Here is a 21,458-nt window from a genome sequence, read left to right on the forward strand (position 1 = left end):
AAAACATCTTCTGAACTAGGAAAGTGATACTGATCTTTTTTGGGAAGTTGGTGATGTGGAGGTCAACACCGACATGGAGAGCACCCTTCTCTGTCAGAACTAGCTATGCTCAAGTACTGAGCTGTTTGCTCTATGTAATCCTAAACCTAAACATTATTGCAGGAGTCTTGTAATGCTCCAGTTATTTTTCCCTTTTAGTGTATTTCTGAAAGGTATCAGAACAGTTTGTAAAAAGATAAGCTACATCTTTGCCTTCCTGTAGTTCACGGTTATGGCATCATCATAAAAGGTATTTTTCAAATGCTTTTTTCAAATGTTTAGGTAATTTCTATTATAGGATAAATGTTAAGTGTTTTAATTCCTTATATCTGCAGACATTGTACTTGCTATACATATCCCTTGTTTGTTTACAGTTGCTGCCTATAATTTCTCTTTAAAGCGCAGAGATATCATATACCATCCTTACCACAACTGTGGTAACTGCAGGGAACAATGAATTTCCTTCTAAATGTTCAGTGGTAATTAAATTTCCTGCAACTTCATCTATGTAAGTAGTCTCTAATATTCCTGCTGTGAAATTAGAGGAAAAACAGATGCTTTACTGAGACACATTTCAAATCTTGTGCCTTCCCCATGTAAACAAATGTGACTCATTTTCTCTCTCAAATTCAGCTACTGTGGAGATGCTACAGCATCTGGATTCCAAATAATTTCAATATCAGTTTTCAGTGACCTTTATATTTTCTAAGCATGGCCCAGTTTATTACTGGTTTTACAGAGTTTATTCTTGAACTGGAAATCATTTTCATAGTGAGATTTTCCCACAATGAAAATAGTTCAGTGTCATGTTTATGATGTGCTTTCTTCTTTATTTCTGCTGGAGTTCTTACCCAGTTTGGTGCAACATATCCTGAAACATGCTCTTCATTTCAGATGAAATAACTTGAGCATATGTTTAAGGTTTAAGTCAGTCTCAATATGACCATTTGGCTTGTCTTGTTTATATTCCACACATGAATAACTGCTGCTGTGTCTCATTTAAGTCCTTCTGATTCTCAGTTTCCTCAATGTTGCCACATACTCAGAGATTATTTAATTTCCTTTCTGATTCCATCTATAATAGAAATGCTCTTTAAACATGAGCACACTTTAATTTTAGTGTTATTGTCTTTTTCCATCAAAATATTGACTGGAAACGACCAAGTCCTAACATGTCTTGGATGGACCTTTCAGCAAAATAGGAATATTGATGGCTCCTCCCAAACTTTGTTTTTTGCTCTCTCCTCCTCAAAAAAAAAAAAAAAAAAAAAAAAAAAAGGAAAAAACTAGAAGTGCTTCTTCCATCCACATGGTTGTATAAAATATTGCTGTAATACAAAAGATCCTGAAAACTTCATATCAGAGAGAGGGAATTTTTATCATGTGGGGTTGCCATTGTGAAAAAGTCACTGAACAATCCTTTCCAAGGACTTCTTCGTAAATTACTGTTTGAAGGCACAAAGGCTTGGCCAAAATTAAACACTGAACAGAAATCCCTGAAAGAAATGCTGTGAGGTCTTCCCTACCACTTTAAGATGTTTGAGTAGCTGTTTCTGAGCTACCTTCACTGAAGGCAATTTCATTTTCCCAATTAAATTTTTCTAGATACATTTCTCAGCTCAGAAATGTTCCATTTACACGGCCTACTGAGAACCAGATAAATTTAATTTTTAAACTGCCTTTAAATTGAAGCTCACTTGATTGTGACAGTAAATTGAGTTTTTCAAGATTCAAAGTGTAGCTTAAAATTATACATCCTGGTAACATTGTATTTTACTGGGTATTTTGGACCTACTACCGTTGAACCATAGTCCATGGTCCAACATTTTGGACCACGTACCATTGAAGTATTAGTTATTCTTCTAACTAAGGATGTTAATTTTTAACTTTGTTGAAAGGAAAATATCTTCTTTGTGGTCACTTATGCTTTAAAGCTGTGGATGTATATATATAAAAACATAATATAAATATATATTTTATTATATAAAGTCAAAATCTTTCTCATCAGTCAAAAGGGGACTAATCCATTGCCTCTGCTCAGTTGCAAGAAACTGAATTAGGAATATTTGAAAACATAATAAAAGTGTTTTGAAATCAAATTTTTTGAACTTCAACAACGTGTCATCATTTACAGCTGATAAGACATTGTTCTGCCTATAAATTAAGGGAAAACAAGAATTTATATTTGCTTTCAGATAACTGCGTGGGTCATACATTACATAATAAAACAGATGTGCTAAAGATAAATCAGAATTTGATCCTGAAATCTGGGTTGTAAAAGTATTAATTTTTTTTCCTTGTCTGCCAAAAAGTTTCCAGAATTACTACTAGCTTGAAATTTTATCAGCTTTGAATACATGGAAGCGTTGAGGCTTGCCCCTGCAAGTTGGTTATCTTGAGAGATTGCAGTCAAAAGGTTTATTGAAAATTTTCCTGCTACTGAAAGTTACATAAGGATTGATCAACTATGATTTTCAGTTCCCTAGGGGCAATGAGGATGGGATACAGGAAAGAAATTAGTGGGTGAAGCATTGATAATATTTATATCTCTTTACTTTATGCTAAAAGGTCTGTGATAGTCATAAGTGTTGAACCACCCAATTCTTTATGAGTATAATTAAGCCACTGAAGGGTAAGTTACAATAACATATTGTTGATGGGCTCTTAATAATATACCTTTAAAACACATTATACCAAAGGAGAAAAATGGAAGTGGCTTTCCATTCCCCTACAAGCCCAGCTTTACTATTTTTGTACCAGAAGGTGAAGTTACATTGATCTGATTTGCTTATTCATTGGCAAAATGTATTCATTTTTCAGGCCATCAAAAGGATTTTTTTGTGGTTGGCAGCTGATGGATATGAATGATTTGCGTGGGGAAGAACTCCAGGGTTTCAGAAGAATCATGGAGGACTTTGTATGTGGCTCCTGCTAGGAAGCAATCCAGTGTTTTGTTTACCCATCTTGGTTCCCTCAGGCTCTGGCAAGACAGGTTTGCTCGAAGGCACCCTTTCTCCGCCTGTCTCCTTCATTATCCAGGGAGGAGGAGCCTTTTGCAGCTTTGCAGCTTTAGGGCTCATTTTTCCCTATCACAAAAAGTGAAGTTTGGGGTTTTTTATGAGGGACGGTTTTAGAGCACACAAGGCCACTCCTGATAGCTGGTATGTGAAATGAGAAATGTGCCAGGATCCAGAGGACAAATTATAGCTTCCTGTCTTTTGGCTTGTTTTTAATTCAAGGCTAGTTTTTTTGGTCCCCTTCTGTCTCAGGTGTGCCAGGGGAGGATAATTCTTTTAATGTAAATTCATTTGGTGAGATTGCAGAAACCTGATAGATATTGATGATTGATTATGAGGCTGGTTTTCCAAGTAAGCTTAATTACAGCTTTACAGGTGGTGAGTTTTAAGATATTTGAAAATTTTATATTATATTTATAATTAATATGAATAATAAATTGCAACAGCATAGCTATATGGTGTATTTGAGGGTATTATATATGTGTATGTGAGTGAAAAATACACTTAGTGCTAGAGAAAATACATTATATTCATTAAAATAAAGTGTTCTGCTGAGGCTTTTTAGTGTGGGTGTTCCCCAGTTCTTTTCAGGAAAGATAATGATGCACACTGCAGGTGAAGACTTGTCAGGATGATACAGAGCTAATGTGAAATGATCCTAAGTCAAAAGTAAAGTTCTGCCAACAGGACAAAGCACTGAGGAGCAAGATTGCAGCTTTTTGCTTTGTTTTGTTTTGAAAGCTTATTTAGAACTTTTCTTCTATTAAATTTTCTACCACTATAGAAATGTCATGGTTTCCATCCCAGATCCAACAGTTCAGCCCATGTTCTTGGCTGTAGTTAACAAAAGATGTATGAAGGTGCCCATTAGCAGACCAAATATAGAAAACATTTATTTATACGTTCTGTTGTTTACGAATTTTCTCGGGTTTTACAGTCTAAGACATAGCTTTTCCAGAAATGTTCTTGTTAATGATAAAGATCGCTCCTCTAGCTAGTGTTACATTTCCTTTTTATTTCATTTTTTATAAAAATTAAGAGCTCTACATGTCTTTAAAACAGATGAAAATGAAAAATTTTCAGATTTTTTTTAGAATGAAATATTACTGATTTTTAATTTTAACTAAAAGGCTAAACCCCTACAATAAAAGAGGAATATTGTCAAATATATTGGCAGCCATGCAGGACTGAATTTAGCTGTCCTGTGCAATATCCAGGACTGCATAGCTCAGTATTTACACTTCTTACACACGCACAAAACACCTCAAACTCACCTATCTCAGAGAGATTTATCCAATTTATCCAAAGCAAAATTCAGACAGGATTTACCTTCACCAGAATTTAGACATTCTATAAAAAGTGCCACAGGACCATTAGTAACAGCAGGTGCCTGGGTCTTCTCCTTGTCTCACTGGGAGGAGGAAAAGAAGCTCCAGCAAAATACTGGGATAAAGTATCTTCCTGGGACACTGGTTACATGTCTAGTCATACAGCTACAGAATTAGTAACATAATTCCAGGCTGTGCCTTCCTGCTTTCTTTGGAGATGTCACATTCCAATATGACTACTACTGGCTCATCATTTTTAATAGTCCATGTGAAGGACCAGGGCATATTTTTTTCCTCTTACAGTGCCCTGGTGTCAGCCTGGAGGATGAGAAGCTGTCAGTGTTTCTACCTTAATTCGGTTTTTCTCTGGTGAACCTGAGGATGTGATTTCTGCCAGCTTGCTGGTGGTGGTGAAAGGGGAATATTGTCCTCTCTTTCTCTTTTGTCTTTCCTCTGTTGTCCCAGTTCTGCCTCCGCACTGGGTCACTGCTGGTGCTAGATCCTTCTACCCTTGGCTTAGTTCATTAATCCAGATGATCCCAACCACATTGTCACGTTCCTTGATGCTTCTTGGCCATATTAGGGCATTAATGCTGGTTGACAGAGGGGTCTGAAAAAACCCAGTGCTTGAGCAAAGCAAGTAGCAGAGAGCCAGACAGGAAACAGGCCTGTGAAATCAACAGCCTAATGTTTCTGTTATTTTAAGTTGCATGGTGGCACGGTGTGTTTTGAAAAGTAGGTGAGCAGCTCCATGGTTTGAAGGGAGTGCAAATGAGGGAGGGAGCAAAGCAAAGTGCTGGCAGCGGGCTTCCCTCTGTGCTGAACTTCTGCAAGCACTAGGTGGCCTGCTTTTAAAGGAAATGGGCAATCCCATCCCTTTCTGTGTGAAAGATGAAAAGTACAATTTGCACAAGTTGTGCATCTATGTTATAAATCATGCTAATCATGCTAAAACTTCATCACCTCTGTAAAACACTAATCCTGTGTTGGAAGGAAGAGGCATCATCAGTGCTGGCGTTGGGTACCCTCAAAGACACCAAGGCCAGAGGAGAATGGAAGGTAAGAGAAGAGATGCAGCTGACCTGCAAAGTGTGGGACTCAGACATAGAAACTGCATTTTAGCTGTGGTATTTAATGTCTTCTGGGAAAGTCCTCCTAACAGTTGTAATTTGTGTATCTCTCAAAGAATGACTTCTACTCTGGTCCAGTAAAAAGAGTCAGTGCAAAAGGAAAACTTTGATTTTACCACAGGCCTTGAACCACTAAATAAACAAAAGAAAAAAAATCAGTTAATATTGAAAGCAAACAAAACTTAGGTGAAATAGTAAGTGATTTAACAAATTTCAACAGCATCATTACACATATCTTATGCTCACTGATACCTTATACATCAGAGTCACTCAATGCCAAAAACTAAGGTGTAACAGAATTTTAACATGGCATGCACCCTAAAAGCCTCATTTTTCTCTGTTTAATTTGGGAGGTGGGAAACTGATGGCAGCAACAAGTGAGCCTGGAAGCTTGAATGGGAACATTAATGGATGGGTAAAATGTCTTGTAACATCATTTCATCACTGTGATTCCTCCAGGCAAACCCCCTCTACCAACCCAAAGGCAACCTGATGGTCAGATTCCCACAAATAACAAAGCAAGTAGGTCTACAGAGAATAGTAGTCCTCTCTCAATTAAGAAAAAGTATTATTTCTTTTCACTCCCCCAGGGATTAGCCTGGATAGCAGAAGCATTTAAACTGGGTATTAGCTAAACAGATGTAAAAGAACCACAAGGGTTTATGATTCAAGTTTTTCTCCATTTAATCCAGCAAGGGTAAAAGTCTTTAATAAAAGCCCAGATTGCCCAGCCAGCTAAGAAAACCAAGGACATTGAATCTTGTTTTCAAAATATATACGTTTTGGGAGAGGATTTATATTGAAAAAACAAGCCATGATATATTTTTGATCCTGCTAGTAAATGCTACAATAATTTCACTTCTATTTAAAAACTAGTGCTTCCATCAAACCTTAATTGAGCTTAATCAGCCATTAACAGTAGTTTTTACTGACTGAGAAATAAATGGTGATTGATTGGCCTGACATAATTAATTGTTATTGTAGTTTTCAACAATTTAGGCTCATTTGCCCAGGCTACTCTTTCCACAATGTTTGAAAGATTTAATTAATACCACTGTCAATAATTTAAATAGGCTTATGATTCTGGGAATTACAGAGTAATCATTTTTATGGCCGAGTGGTCACAGAGAGATATATTGAAGTTTTAATTTTGAGAACATTTGATTTGTAAAGCAGTATATACCTTCCTAAGACAACTCTGTGAAGGTTTTACACTGCAACTGTCAAATTTATGCTGTTTATTGTGTTTTGATGGAGCAGAGCTGGCACAGGTATTGTCCCCTCTCCATCTCTCTCTGTGTAGCTGCCTAGTTCCTTTAAAAATTCTTTAAGGAACATATTTGATTTTTATTCATATATAAACTCATTTAATTATTTTCTTTTGATGAAGTAAGATAATAAATGGAAGACGTGAATTCAGCTGGCATCTGGAAAAATATTTTACAAGGCAGTCAATGCTGTTTGATGCTCTCCCTCCTCTTGATCCAGAGCATCGCCCCTGTCCCTACATTTCCTTGGGTTTACAGTCTGTGGAGTACAGAAGATGCTCAAAACACAGTGGTATGGAAGGTGAAGGCCCAAAAAAGAGGAAGTGAGAGATGGAATGCCAGAGCAGAATTATGTAAGGCTCATCTTTGTAGAAAGTCAGTGCTTGAAAAAGAAAACTCATTTTATAACTTCCTGTTCTCTTCAAGTGCGTGTGTTGTAATTTCAGGAAGGGGATGCCCACGCACTCCAGGTAAGGCACTCTCCTCTAGACTGTTGCTCTGCCTTGGATGAGGAGTTGGCCCCAGAGCCCACCTGCTCCTCCCACTGCTTAGAAAAGCTGGTGAAGGAGAAAAAATATGAAAACCTTACTATCAAGCTTTTAGTGCAGGTACTCTGAAGTGACCCCTGAACCTACTTTTAAAAAGCAGCTTCGCCTCACTCCAGAAAAACCATGTTTTGGAAACAGCTCCATGGCATCCTCAACTTCTTGAACATTTTATCCTTTTTATTCACCTGAAAATAGCCCCCTAAGATTTCCGACTGACTGTATTAATGCTTTAAAGCAGGTTAGTTGGAAAACAAGTCATCAGGCATAAATCAGAAGAACAAACTCCTACACCACTTGCAGGCCCCTGTGTGACTTGACCTTCAGAGTACTACTGATGGCTTCAACAGCAGGTTGGAAACGCTGTGTCCAGGAAGTCTGAGCAAAGCTGTGCTCCCTCAGAGGGAGGGAAAACACACCGTAGGTTGAATTGTGACACCATTAGCAGATTATTATTATTATTGTTATGAGGGCCATGTGGTAGGGATTCAGGGGTATTACATGTCTGATTCTAATTAATGAACTGCTCTACTCAGAGGATAGCCTGACTGCCAGGAGAACACATATCTGCTGTTAATGTCACTAGGCAGCAGATGGATGATTTTTTTTTTTTTTTTAATGAAATTGAAGAAAGGAAATTGAACTTGGCAAAGCGTAATTGGGAAATGACGGTAGGTACCTGAGAAGGGCTGAAGCCTTTGAGCCATGGGAGATGCAAATATCAGCAAAAGGGCAGAGGGGAGGAATGAGTTCAGAGTGGCAAGTGCAGGCACAGCTGTGCACTGCTGTCAGGGAAAGGAAATGGAAACTAAAGCTAGAGAAAAAAATCCTGCTGCCTCGCTAAGGCATCTGCCACATCCCAGGATGTCCCATTTCATCACCATGACATCTCTCATCTCTCCCTCTATAAAAAGAAAGATGCACTTCCGTGTAGATCCCCTCGGTTCTCATCTGAAGGAGGAGGGCATGGGCCAGATGCTGCTTTCACTCATCTGCAAGCATTTGGCCAGGACAGAAGCTATTGCACCTGCCTTGTGTTTTGTCATGCTTTCAAGAAAGATTCAATCCATGACATCTTACCATTGGATGCCCGGGGATGATTGAGGTTGTGACTCCATTAACATATTTAATTTTTAAAAAGTATAATTATAAATATTATCAAAATGGCATTTGTGAAATTAGGAAAAGTCTGCAATAACTCCAAAGGAAATGGGGCAAACAACTAGTTAAATACAGGGCCAATTCAGGCTAATGCCATACTCCTTATATCTGCCTCCAGAATGGGCAGATTTTAATCTAAACACCAACTTTCAGTGGCCTGAATGGCATAATTTAAAAATAATTTTTGTTTCTCACTTTTTACCATGCTCACTCTTCCAATATTTTAATATTAACATGAGATGTTAATACTGCACCAGTTTCAATTTTGCCCTTGTATGCCCTTATGCCATCCCCACTAAACCTCTTTAAATAATTTGCTACTATATTTTGTTTTAGACAAGACATCCATGCAGCCCTTTTTGATAAAATAACTCTGGGCAATAACTCTGTTAGATTTGCTTCAGCACTTGCAATTTCAATGCTTGCCTGTCTACAACCTTCTTTTTTTTCAGATTTTCATTAATTTAGTGATAGGAATTAAAAGTTAGCACAGTTTCAGACTTCATCAGCTATTTAGTGCCACTGAGATGAATGGATTGATTATATGCCACAAGTATTAACTTGTGGTATGAAAAATTAATTAATTTACCAAACTTTTCTCAAAATTATTAAAAACCTCCCTTAGTGCATCTTCTAGGTTAAGGCTTATAATCCAACTACTTTTTTCACATTTTTAGACTTCTTACTCACAGAAAACTGATTTATGGTCAAGATGGATTATGGGAAGCCTACCTTACTGTGCAGTCTAGCTTCTCAAAGAAATTCTGGAGAGTTCCCAGTGTCCAAACACCATTACACCCCATCTCCTCATGTACTGCAGAGTGCCATCCCTAGTGGTGCCATCTACTTTAACTCATGAGTTATTTCTCCTACTACAGTCTCTTCTGTATACCACAGCTTTGATTATTGAAACCAGCCTTTTCAGTTTGGTTAAAAAAATTGAATTCTCCCAAAACACACCCAAAATTAAAGTACAGGCTTCAATCCTAAGAGAACTGTAAGCACCTGGAATTCATGGTGCATTGAACCCCCCTGCACTGACCTGTAAACTTTCTGGGTTATCCATAAAACTGCCTCTCCAATGTATGATCATTCACAACAATGGGATCCCAACCACAACACAACTCCATGGATCACAAGATTACAGCCTTCATGAACTGATTTAGGCGCCTACACACTATAATTTTCCTTCTGTATATGCCACTGACTGTGGTTACTTTCACATCACATCTTGTGCTAGGTACCAGCCTAGTAGCCCACTGACCTGCAACACGGCAGCTGATGCTTGCCTGCAGAATGGCTCTCTGGAATCAACCCCAGTGAGTGTTTGGCAGGGTTGGTGCCAGCAAGGCACAGCCCATACTGCTGAGGAAAACGTGTTTGCTTTACTGCTTTACTTTCCACTTTACCCGTGGAAAAACAGGCGCTATTGAATGTTCTGTTTTAACGGCTGTTGTTACCATGGATGCAAATGCAAATCTGTTTTTACACTTAATACTCTGTGTGGCAGCAAGATCCAGCGGAAGGTCCCTGCAAATGTCAACACCTACATGCACAGTGACCGACTTACATCTGGGTTTGCACGTAGCTGTGTAGAGCATGTATAAAAGCTGAATTCAAAGTCCCTAATTTAAAACAATTTTCAGGCACTCCCTAGCAGACTGAGTAGAAATGACGCTCGGTATTTATTCATCCGAGTTTTATGTAGTTTTGAGTTTTCTTTTAAATTCCAAAGTCTTAGATTGTGACAAGGAGTTGCCATTGAATTGATTTCAATGGGGAATTCTGGTTTAGATTTGATGACATTGGTAGCAGCCCACACTTTGAGTGATAACATCTAAAATTCAGTGCCATGATGTTCAAATGTTTCCGGTGATTTCTAGACACAAAATAAATTCAAGGACTTACATTGAATGCATTCTGTTTATTTGAGGAGGAAGATCTCATACGAGTGCCTGTTATGGAAGGCATCTCTTATCATGTACAATAAAATCAACAATTGCTTCCAGCAGAATACAAAAATACACATCTCAGTGACTTCCATACAATAATAAATATGTAATCATGCATCCAACAATAAAAAGGCACGGAAAACTGGTCACTTAGTAGTCATAAAAATTACTAACTATATTAACAAAGCCACCCAAATTATCTGTACAAGGAAATGTAACAATATATTCCAAAGGTGAAAACACATAAAACATCTTTAAAATAGTATATGCAATAAATACCTCAATTGTTTTTATATATTAAAAATAAAACTGTGCCATTGTAAACAGTATGTAAACAAACAAAATTCACTGTTCCTTACCATTATTACAAGTAAATAAAGCCAAAAGTTACACCCCTGCTCTGTTAGATATACTTCATTGGCAAGTTTTGTCAGGCAGTTTAAAGTTTTACTCTTTTCTGCAGCAAACAGAGCCTGCTATGTGTGTAATTCTAAGTATTAGAGCAATTGCTAAGCTTCAAAACTGACTGCCCAGGACATAGTAGGTCATCAAAAAGAACTGGAACTAGGAAAAGCAATTTTTGCAGTGTTATGGACAGAAGTAATTTATTTTTACTACATGTAATAGTGTGGGTAAAACTCAGCGGTTTACTTAACACTGCTCTCCTACAGGACTAGAGGGGGCTGTACAGAGGTGGTGAGCATCCCTATTCCCATGGGTGGAGAAAGTGAGGCACTCAAAGGTTAACTACACTGCCCCCAGTCTTACACCAGCTCCATTGGCAGGAAACCAAAGGCAGAATCCAGACCTTCAGCCACTTCCTCCTCATTTCCTCAGATATCACATGGCCTTGCAGACAAACAAAGGTGTGTCCTGAACTCCAGCCCTGATTAGAATTGCAGAAAGCCAAACAACACGCAAAAGGAAAGGTGTCTGCTCGCTTGGGTGCCCCTCTGCCCCCACTGACAACCACGGAGCCTTGCCACCAAGGGAAGCAGGAGCACCATAAGAGCTTTTCCCCCACTAATCTGTGATCAGAGCCACATTAGCAGATGAACTAACAAGCCCAGACAGAGCCTTGTGTATCCTTCACAAGCCTACTGATTGCCTCAAATGTCTATTCTTTTGAGGTCTGTTTCTACAGCCAACAAACTCCTAGAAAGTTCAACCAAGGTGCAAACTTCCTGCCTTATTAGCAAGGGGAAGGATAGGAATCTGAATATGATCCTTTCTTAAACAAAATTATAGGAAAAGACTCCTGGAAGTGGTGGGCATTTGCACAGATGTCTTCAGAAAGAGCCTTGTGAAGGAAGGTGTCTGCTACGTTATTTCTTCAGCTTTTGATAACCTTGACATAACTACCTCATTTTACAAGTCCGACTATCCCTGGGATGACTATCTATGATAAATATAAACTTACCTGTTCCCAACATATGTATTTCAAAGTGCATGACAGCTCTTATTTGAAAATGGTATTTTAGCCTTAGATGAAGAAATTAGGATGCATCTACTTAGCTGTTTCACAGCCATATGGTTTTTTTTACAGGAAGAATACACTTTGAGCATACGTAATTAAAAGATACCCTGGAAAGGGATTTAGGAAGCGCTGCATTATGGTATATTTCCTCCTTGTGCTATTAAAGAACTGTTCCTTCTGCCTCTAGACAAGTGATTTCTCTAATGTCAAGCAGTTGTCTGACTTGCCTTACCACTTAACATTTTCATAATTTTAATTGATCCATGGAATATAAAAAGTCATTCAACACACTGGCTCTGAAGATACTTCCAAGTCTTGACGAGAAGCTTAAAGCCACATACTTACTATGTAACATTTTTTTCTCCAATAAGGTACTTTTGGATAAGGTACTTCAAGTGTCTCATACCAGATCTGCAGAGACAGGTGAGCTGCATGAGATCAGTAGGTACAGAAAACAGACAGGACTACTTTTTATTTATCAATGAATACTTCTTCACATTCACCTGCCACATTGCATTCCCTCTTTGTGAGAGGAGAGAGGCATGAAAGGTGAACTCTTTTTAGATGATTCTGTATTAAATCTTACAAAAGTTATTTTAGAAGGTATTTTCTTAGACATATTCAAGGACCAGATCAATGAAAAATTCTGTACAGTCTCTGAGGCATGTACTCCCACCTGTGCTGTAGTTTGCAGGTTCTGTAGAAAAATCCAAATAGAAACAGCGGATTTCACATTGGGAAAAAAATAAATACATTTCACTCATTAAAAAAATTATCACAGTAGGAAAATAGCCAGTAAACAATAGATTCAGAGGGGTTTAATCTTGGCCCCAGTGAGATCAATGGGAGTTTTTCCAAGGATTTCAAAAAAGCCAAAATTTCACCCAGAATCATGTACAATTCTTTAGCTGACAACAATCATAAACATCCTGCCACCCCATTGTATAAGTTAAATATTAATAAGCATCTGTAAACATCCTGCAATTTATCTGATATAAAAAATACTATAATAAAAACAATGCAGCATCTCAAGCACTGTATAGTTTTAAGTTTTTTTTGGCTCTACACACAAGTTGGCATTGTTATATTGGGCAAAACCAGGGTATGTATATACATCTCTATGTACAGGTGTGCTCTCACATAAACACTATGAACTAGGTACAACGTATCTACACACATCCACACAAATACTGGCAAGAGAATGACATTCATAGGTATGGCATATAAAAGCCTACCCATGATCAATTTGAGGATCGCTTTTATGTGAGGAGCATTTTCTCTCCAAGAAAATCATCTGCAGGCTTACACGTAAATGCTGTAAGTGAAATACAAGAACAATCTCCAAGGAGCCTAAAGTACTGTTTAAAGCACAGCATATGCCTAAGTCCCAAAAGATTATATGACTGCAAAGATGATGGACTTTCTTGTGGAATGAACAGGAAGAAGGGGAAACAAAGGGCAGAAACTACTGAGTACACACCAGATTTTACCTAAACCCATGCAAACCATGTTAGATTCATTTTCAATTGAATATAGGTTTGGATTGAGTGGAGATCATGTGTTTCAGCTCTTTGCTGCAAACTGCCATTTAGACCCAAATATATGAGTTATGCAGAGAACTAGACACTGTCCCATCTCTGCAATGCTTCCATGTGTAGTTCATGCATCCACTCATGCATGTAAATGGATGTTCCTATAGAATTAACTAACAGATGTACTTGACTGGAATACCAGTGTAAGTCACAAATCTGGCTAATGACAGAAACCACCCATGCTGGGCTGGGATCCTCTCAGAACCTTTAAAATACCTTTCAATGAAAATTACCTTTCTTAAATACCAGAATATCCATTAAAAATACATTAATGCAATTCCATAGTGCTCAATATTTGAAGATGCCTGCTCTAGACAGACAGATGTGACAGTGAGAAGTTTCATTAGTAGTGACTGATAGGTCTGCCGTCACTGTGAATTAAGACAAGAAGCTGCTAATATTATATGACCTTAAATTATTTGTGTGTGATCACAGCAACAAAGAAGAGCCAGAGGGAAGGTGCAGAGATCAGGCCCCCTTCACCTTTCAGGAGCATCTCAACATGCAATAGATGGGATTTGTACATAAGGAGTACAAACTCCTTATGTACAAATCCCATCTACTGCATGTCTCATCTACCACTGGGAATATCACCTTGCCCTTTGATAATCCCACTGACATACAAGGATATTAAATTTCTAAGGTAACTGGCAGCTCTAGGGAGGTGCCTAAAAGAGTTTCAGCTCTTTTAGGATTCCAAGAATATGATGTAAAAAGGTGGGTAATGAAACAAATTATTTCAGGACAGGTTCACAAGCTGTGCTCCTTGAGTCGGAAAAATGTTAATTTTTGTTGAATATGGACAACTGCATTTTTCAAGGTACCCAATTTAAGGAGACATAAAACCAGACAAAGTAGAGACACCACAAATGACAGATGCCTGTAGAAAATCCTGTGGAACGTGGCTAGGCAAACAGTCCAAATGCCTGTTTCAATGTACAGATACGGCATCTTGGGACTGGACATTGCCACTAGGAACCTTCACAGTGAGAATCTGCATGCCTCTGTGCTCCTTGTAAACCTCCCTAAACTATCCAACTAGAAAATCTTGTATCCTTGAAATTCTCATTAAAAGCCTCCAGGCCCTACTGTTCAGCACACATGCTCTCCCCATCCCTGAAAAGCAAGACCAAGCAGCTTTGAATGGCTTTCCTCAATCTCCCCATTCACAAAATAATTGACTGTGACTGCAAAGAGAATTAGTCCCAAACAGAGCTTACTTCAACTAACACCAGCAGAAAAACAGTGGTGTCTCTAACTCTTTCCCTGTTTATGTTTATGACACTGTCAGGTTATTCATTGAACTGGTTTTTATCCAAATAATGCTTTAGTTTAAAAAATTTGGGACTTAAAATGCTATTCCCTTTAAAAAGTCATAGAAGGGATTTGGGGCACTGTGGAGATTTTTTTTTTTTTGGCTTTACACACAGTTTCCATAATGAAAACCATCCAATTTTACTTTTACTTCATTTCTTCCTGTTCCCACTTTCCAGTTCACACGCTCTTGTCTACCTGGATCAAACACAGCTCCCTAAAATAGTTGCTTCCAATGAATTTGGAAAAAGATAGTTGCAAATGACTTAAAATTTTGTACCACATTGCATTTATATTCAGTAGCTTTTTAATCCTAACACTAGTCTTTGAATAATACTACAAACTGTATTTTTCCAAAGCATTTGTTCCACAGAATAAAATATTCACTGGCCATTTGGATATTGTCCTACTAACAGCTACCATAATGTTCAGCATTTTCAATGTCTTACACAGCTGGTAGAGTTAGCCTAAACACTTCTCTTTCCAAGGGCATTCTGGTAGCTCATGTTAATTGTTAGATAGAGCTTCCAGCACTGTAAAAATATAACTTAAAAGATTTTAGTCCACCATGGCTATGCTAAGCTTTGGAACCTGAAGCCTTGGTGTATCTTTCCCTCCTCAAGCACCCTACAACTTTTTCCTGGCCTGCCTGTCCAGCTCTTCTGAACAAAAACCATGGAGAGACCTGCAAGGGTCTCATGCTACCAGAAGCTGGGAACTCATCCAGACACAGGAGCTGGGAAGCAATGTAAAAACATTAATAAAGGCATGACTGGTGTTAAACATCAAGGAGGCACCAGCTTCTTCTGCCCCACTAATACAAGCAATAGGTTATAGGAACTCAAAATCCCATCAGAGAGCTCATCAAATTTTTGTCAAATGGGAAACAAGTCTTTAATTATTTAAAACAGATATTTGTAATTCTACCATGTGCACATACGAATTTTCTGTTGAGTGTTCTGAAGGTGATAGGTCTTTAACCACTACAGCTAAATTGATTAAAATTTGTCCAGGAATACTCTTGGGTATGTATTCATCAGCATTTTGCTTCTTTGCAAAAGTGTTAACAATGCTAATATTTTTTAATTTACATATAAAATGTGGATGATGTTTTAAGATTAATTCTATGCACTGAAAAAAACCACAAACCTCTCAAATTTTTTTTTTCAGGTAAAGTGTTGAGGGTGATCACTATTAAGCCTACAGAAGTTGCTATGAATTTTGGTATAAGCTCCAACTGGCGACAGAAATAGTCCTCTCAAGGTCTCCAGATGGCTTCCAAATTGATTATAATTTCTGAGAGACACCCTGGTCTTCTGTATGGCAGAAACAAACATTTCAAGTACATAAGCTAACACTTAACAGAGCTATTAAATGCAAGTTTTCTACTACTAATGCAACAGTAGTAGAAAACAACAAGAATTTTTTTTCTTTTTGCAAAAAAGATCCATTCCACATTACACTCTAGATATAAATACATAAATTTATACAACCAGTAAAGAATTTATATTGACAATTACCAAAAGATGCTTTATCAATCCTGCTGATGCTACTATTCATCTCTGAAGAGAAACCAGAGATATTTTAAGTCCTGTCCAAAGTTTATATCCTGTCCAAACTCCTCAGCTTCCTCAAGTCATCAAAAACTTGTTCCTTAAGACAGCAACACAGTCATGTACAGTTCTTGCAAACATTAAATCCTCACAGTTAGAATAAGCAGCATCAAACCTTGATGATATGAAAATCATATCACAAAACATACAATCCATGAAAACAGAATAAAAAATACAGGACAGCCTGTGTTATAAATGTATATAGGATGCTGCAGTTGAGGGGTACTTAAGTTATTGGGGTGAAAAAATAAATTTAAAATTACTTCTTTAATTTTATTTTCTGTGGCTCACACTTACTCATACAAGTGACAAGATTATTTCCTGGTTGTAAGCTAAACAAATTGCTCCAGCTCGGTTATCCTCAATACATTCCTTGTGACTTTACCTTTCACAAAGACTTTTTGCACTGCTAATTATTAATTACCAGAACTGTTGAACTCATAGGCAAGAACTTAATATTTAGGGGCACACAGAGAGCACTGCAGAAATAGCTGTAAACACTACTAATGCAATCATTAGCAGGAAGCATCAAGCAAAATGGAATCACCATGGGGGGTTTTGTCTTGCAAGTACGTTATTACAACTGTTTTTAAAGTAGGACTATGGAACATTCTCTCATATTTGCTTTATATATTATTTTTCCATTACATGTGAAAAAGGTCTCCTGCCAGTCTTCCTGAAATGAAGACCACATGCACTGACAAACACTGATAATTTTACCCTTGAAGTAATGTTCATTATCAAGGCTTTATGAAATTTTCATTAATAGCATGAGCAAGTTCAATTAAAAAGTAAAATTGGCAGGTTATCTATTTCTCTACAAAAAGCATGGGAAAATATAAAATGGACAATTATGAGGAAAAAAAATCAACACCTCTCCTTTGAATTACAGGAATGCAGCATTGCAGTATTAATTATTTTGGGCAGGGATAGAGAGATAAAGAAGATTTCTATTTATTATTTACAGGACCAAGCATGTTAATTTCAGTCCCAAAACAAGAAATACTGGAATGAAATAGTCTGGGAGTGTTTTTGATCATATGCTTTACATTTTACTGTTCTTCGAGTTCAAAGCATTGTTCTTTGAAAGAAAGAGACATTCAGGAGAAAAGAACAGTGTTTAAAGGGAGAGACATAAAAATTTATCAAAGAAAATTTTCTCTTACCATCTTATAAAAAATTGATTTTTGAATCTTCTTTTTTTTTTTGAAGTATTGCAAAACATCCCCAGTGCCTAAAACCATGAGTTGGCTTGATTTCATTCAGCTTCTAAAAAGAAGTCATGAGGCTTTATAAAGGCAAAACTTGCATGACCTAAATCAGAGGTTGCTACAGCAATCAAATACAGTGCACTGAGAAAATCCTATTTGAAAATGACAAAACAGCAACTTATATTTAGCAACCTGCTGCAATTTTAAAACATGCAGCTCTTGTGTTCCTCTCTCTGAGGTGTAGAGCTTTTCATCTATATGAATACCAGCCACTACAAAAAAATGCAGTTTACTCTGCATTCCCTTCAGGCTTTGATGCATACTGACCACAGAAATTGCATGTATTTGACTGGGGAGGAAAAATTTAATCCAGCAAACTTTGTATAGGGGTTGTCTTGATAAATCCAGCATGTTGAATCAGGCTCCACAGGATCTTGTTTTCTAAAAAGCTAACTGCTTTCAGGGATGTGTTTACCTTGGTTTTGTTGAGATATTGGGATGTGTGCTTTGAAGCACTTTTCACAGCAGGATTAAATTAGGGAAAATACAGTTCATTAAAAAAGTGTACTTAGTTCTAGGAGCTGGGACTTTTACAGAAGTAAGGAAAAAGCCCCAATATTTAGAATAACCATGAGAGAGTAACACTGTGTTCAGGTCTTCAAAAAAGCCACATCACTTAAACACAGCTACAACCCACAACCTCCAGAGAGAACCCCTGTAAAAATATTTTGAGCCTCCTTGTCAGATGCATTTGCACTTCATAGCCAACACTCGTCTAAGGCATAGAGTTGCATAAAATTTACTCTCCTGGGAATCTAATAAATACAGCATAAATGATACTTACAGTTTTGTTTTTTCCTATTCACATGTTTAAAAAAACTGCTTAGGACAATCAAAGTTAAAATTCTTTGGTGGTCATTTAGAAAAATGAACATTGATCCGTTGTCCTATACTGAGGTAATTTGAGGAGTGCCATAAGAAAGCTGTGTTACAAACAAAATTTTCCCATTTTCCCTGCCCAAAAGCAGCTCTCATTTTTTAATATACTCAGCGTAGACCTCTACAGTGACTTGAAGAGATCTGATTCCATAGCCCATCTTAATGCATTACATCCAGCAAGGCTGAAAGTTGTAAAGAGATTGTATTTTACAATCAGGAAAGCAAAGAAAGTTCTGCTATGTATTTTGTCCTTGAATAGACCAGAAGATTAGCTATGTTGTCTACTGTAATGTCAATACGCTAAAATGCTGCTACATGTTAAAAGACAGTGTAGCTTATGGAGAACCAAAGAGAAAAGGAAATAAAGCTTAAAAAGACTTGGCAGATGTCACCTGAACGTCATTAAAGGGGTGAATGTCAAGTACATTAAAATAAAACCAAAACCAACAAACTTTCCATTGTTTGCCTAACTTTCCATTTTTTTCATATGCTTTTCGTACAACATCCTGAAAGTCATATCATTTGGCAAATGCATTTTGGTTTGTTTTTTATGCAAAAGCTAATAGAAAAGAGCCTTTTACTTTTGTTTGTTTACCAGAATAATCATTATGTCCACAGAACTCCCAGAGTGGTGCCTGTTGAACCTACAGCAGCAAGAACACAAAGAACTACAATAAGATAAAAATTAAGCCTGTTTTGATTATTTTGATTTTTTTTCCTCCAATAAAACAATGAGTATAATAGATTTTACTTTCCATGGGATGAGTCCCATCTACTTGCCATGGAACAACTCCGATCATATGCATGAGAAATGGAGGGCAAAACCAGGATGCAGTACTAGACATCAGCCCCTTTGTACAAGAAAAATAAGTTTTGGTAAAAACCAAATGAAACCTTACTCTGCTGCCCATGAGGAAAACATAAATAGATGTTAAGATACTCTTTAATATGCAAGAAACATCAAAGCTACTTGATTAAGTGAAAGACAAGTGTTTCTTGTGCTGCAATGACAATTGCTAGAAACAGAAAGGAGAGAGCAATTCTGTGCAAGTTTTTTGGCAGGTGGTGCAAAGTCATCTCATCTCAAACATTAGGTAGGATTTTTTTTTTGTAGATACCTAAAATTTATTTTCCAGCTAGATTAATACTTTTGCGAAAAGTTAACCAGGAAATTAAATTATGAACCTGTTTCATTTAATAAAGTCCTTTAAGTAAATAACCTTACAAACTCTGGTCTAGAGCAATACCTAAACAAAGATGGTTTTAATTTTTTTAACCTGTTTACACTCATGGATTACTATCTTGCATGTGATTCTTCTTAGCATGCATAGCCTAAAACCTTATAATCTGGGTTTTTTATTTTTATGGTCTACTGATGGTGGAGTGCCATCAAGAAACAAACTGATACCTTTTTAAAGAAATGGACACAGAAGCATTTTTAAATTAACAGTTAATTAGCAACAAGTAAAAGTTTACCCCACAAAAATCAAATCAGCTGCTACATTTTAAATATCTTCTTATGTATGATAAATAAAATTAAATTTTTCTTTAAGAAAATGTCATTAATATTTAAACCTGCTTTTGAACAATAGAATAAATAAAACCATTAGTGCCTACAAGTTCAAATATGCTACAGCTGTTTAAGATAACTGAATAACTACATTAAAATGCACCATTGAGAAGAATCTTTACAATTTTCCATGCAGGAAGCCAATTGATGTTTTTGTGAGGTACCGGTCTTTCAAAAATTCTCATAAGTTAGTTACCTGATAAACCTTCTGTACATGATATATTTAAAAATCTAACTGTACAGTGTTTCAATCATATATAATCTGCTGAATATGGCACAAATGCTAAGTTTCCACACCCACACACCCTTTGCCATAGAACACATTTTAGGCATAACACAACACTGAAGAATAGAAAAGTGCCTGAAACTGGAGGAAAAAAAAAAAAAAAAGACCCTCAAGTAGCAATAAATTAAATCTCATTCAAACCGATAAAAAAGTTGTTCAAGTGTTTAAAGTATCAGATGTGTCATGCAACAGAACAACAGACAATTCAGGCAGGCACACCATGCATTATAGTTTGCATTCATGGTATCACGAGGTATCTCTCCCCTCTTCTGCATGGCCAGCGAGTGCGGGATACCTGCGGCACTGCCAGGCTCACGTGTTGAACCTTCCAAACTTCCTGGTCTCCTGCACACGAGGTTCTACAGAGCTACGTCTCGGAAGGAAAACCAGATGACCTCATGCTGTACAGTGGCATCTTGCTGCAGCATAAAGAGAGGCATACTGAGCTGCATGTAAGCAAAGCAATCATTCCTTGATTATATTTTCCAGTCAGTGCAGTTTTCACCACCAACCGATCAATTTACCAAACTGGCCAATTTGCACACCAAGAAAACATCTTCGCCGAACATATCACCTTTTCCTTTTTTGTTTTGGCACAAATCCTTTTGTACTCTTGCTGCAAGTTCTTCACCACACAAGAATTCAGAGATGCTAGCCTATACAAACACCAGTGCTTACTCTTCCATAAACTACAAGGACAGCCAAGTGCCTGCAACAGCTTTGCTTCTCCAGCAACTTTCTCTTCTCTCTTTAAGAAAAGCACCAGCATAATTACACTTCAGACAAAGGGTTGTTCTTGCTGAGCTCTTTAATTCCCTGGAGAATTCGCTTCATATGACCCACTTTCGTTATCCCCAGGTCCTACAGAAAAATTTAAAAATAGAAAAAGAAAAAAAAGAGAAGAAGAAAAAGAAGGAAGTTTACTTTAAAAATGAGAAAAAGAAACCCCATTGATTATGACCTATCCATGCAACAGATGTCTAGAAATGTGCTCACTGCAATCAACAGTAACCAGG

The 21,458-nt window shown here is 37.3% G+C and overlaps 1 protein-coding gene across 4 annotated transcripts in view; it reads right to left on the minus strand.

The window, feature by feature from the left end:
• Positions 1 to 10,392: 10,392 nt before the first annotated feature.
• The window catches only part of DGKH (diacylglycerol kinase eta), a 162,764-nt gene continuing 151,698 nt past the window's right edge, over positions 10,393 to 21,458 (minus strand). For all 4 annotated transcript variants that reach the window (XM_059839088.1, XM_059839089.1, XM_059839090.1 and 1 more), the window contains one exon: positions 10,393 to 21,303. In XM_059839088.1, the coding sequence (XP_059695071.1) occupies positions 21,214 to 21,303 (90 nt within the window). In that variant the 3' untranslated portion in view covers positions 10,393 to 21,213. The remainder of the gene's footprint in view (positions 21,304 to 21,458) is intronic.

Source organism: Haemorhous mexicanus, chromosome 2, assembly GCF_027477595.1.
Source record: "Haemorhous mexicanus isolate bHaeMex1 chromosome 2, bHaeMex1.pri, whole genome shotgun sequence".
NCBI classification, from domain to species: Eukaryota; Metazoa; Chordata; class Aves; order Passeriformes; family Fringillidae; genus Haemorhous; species Haemorhous mexicanus.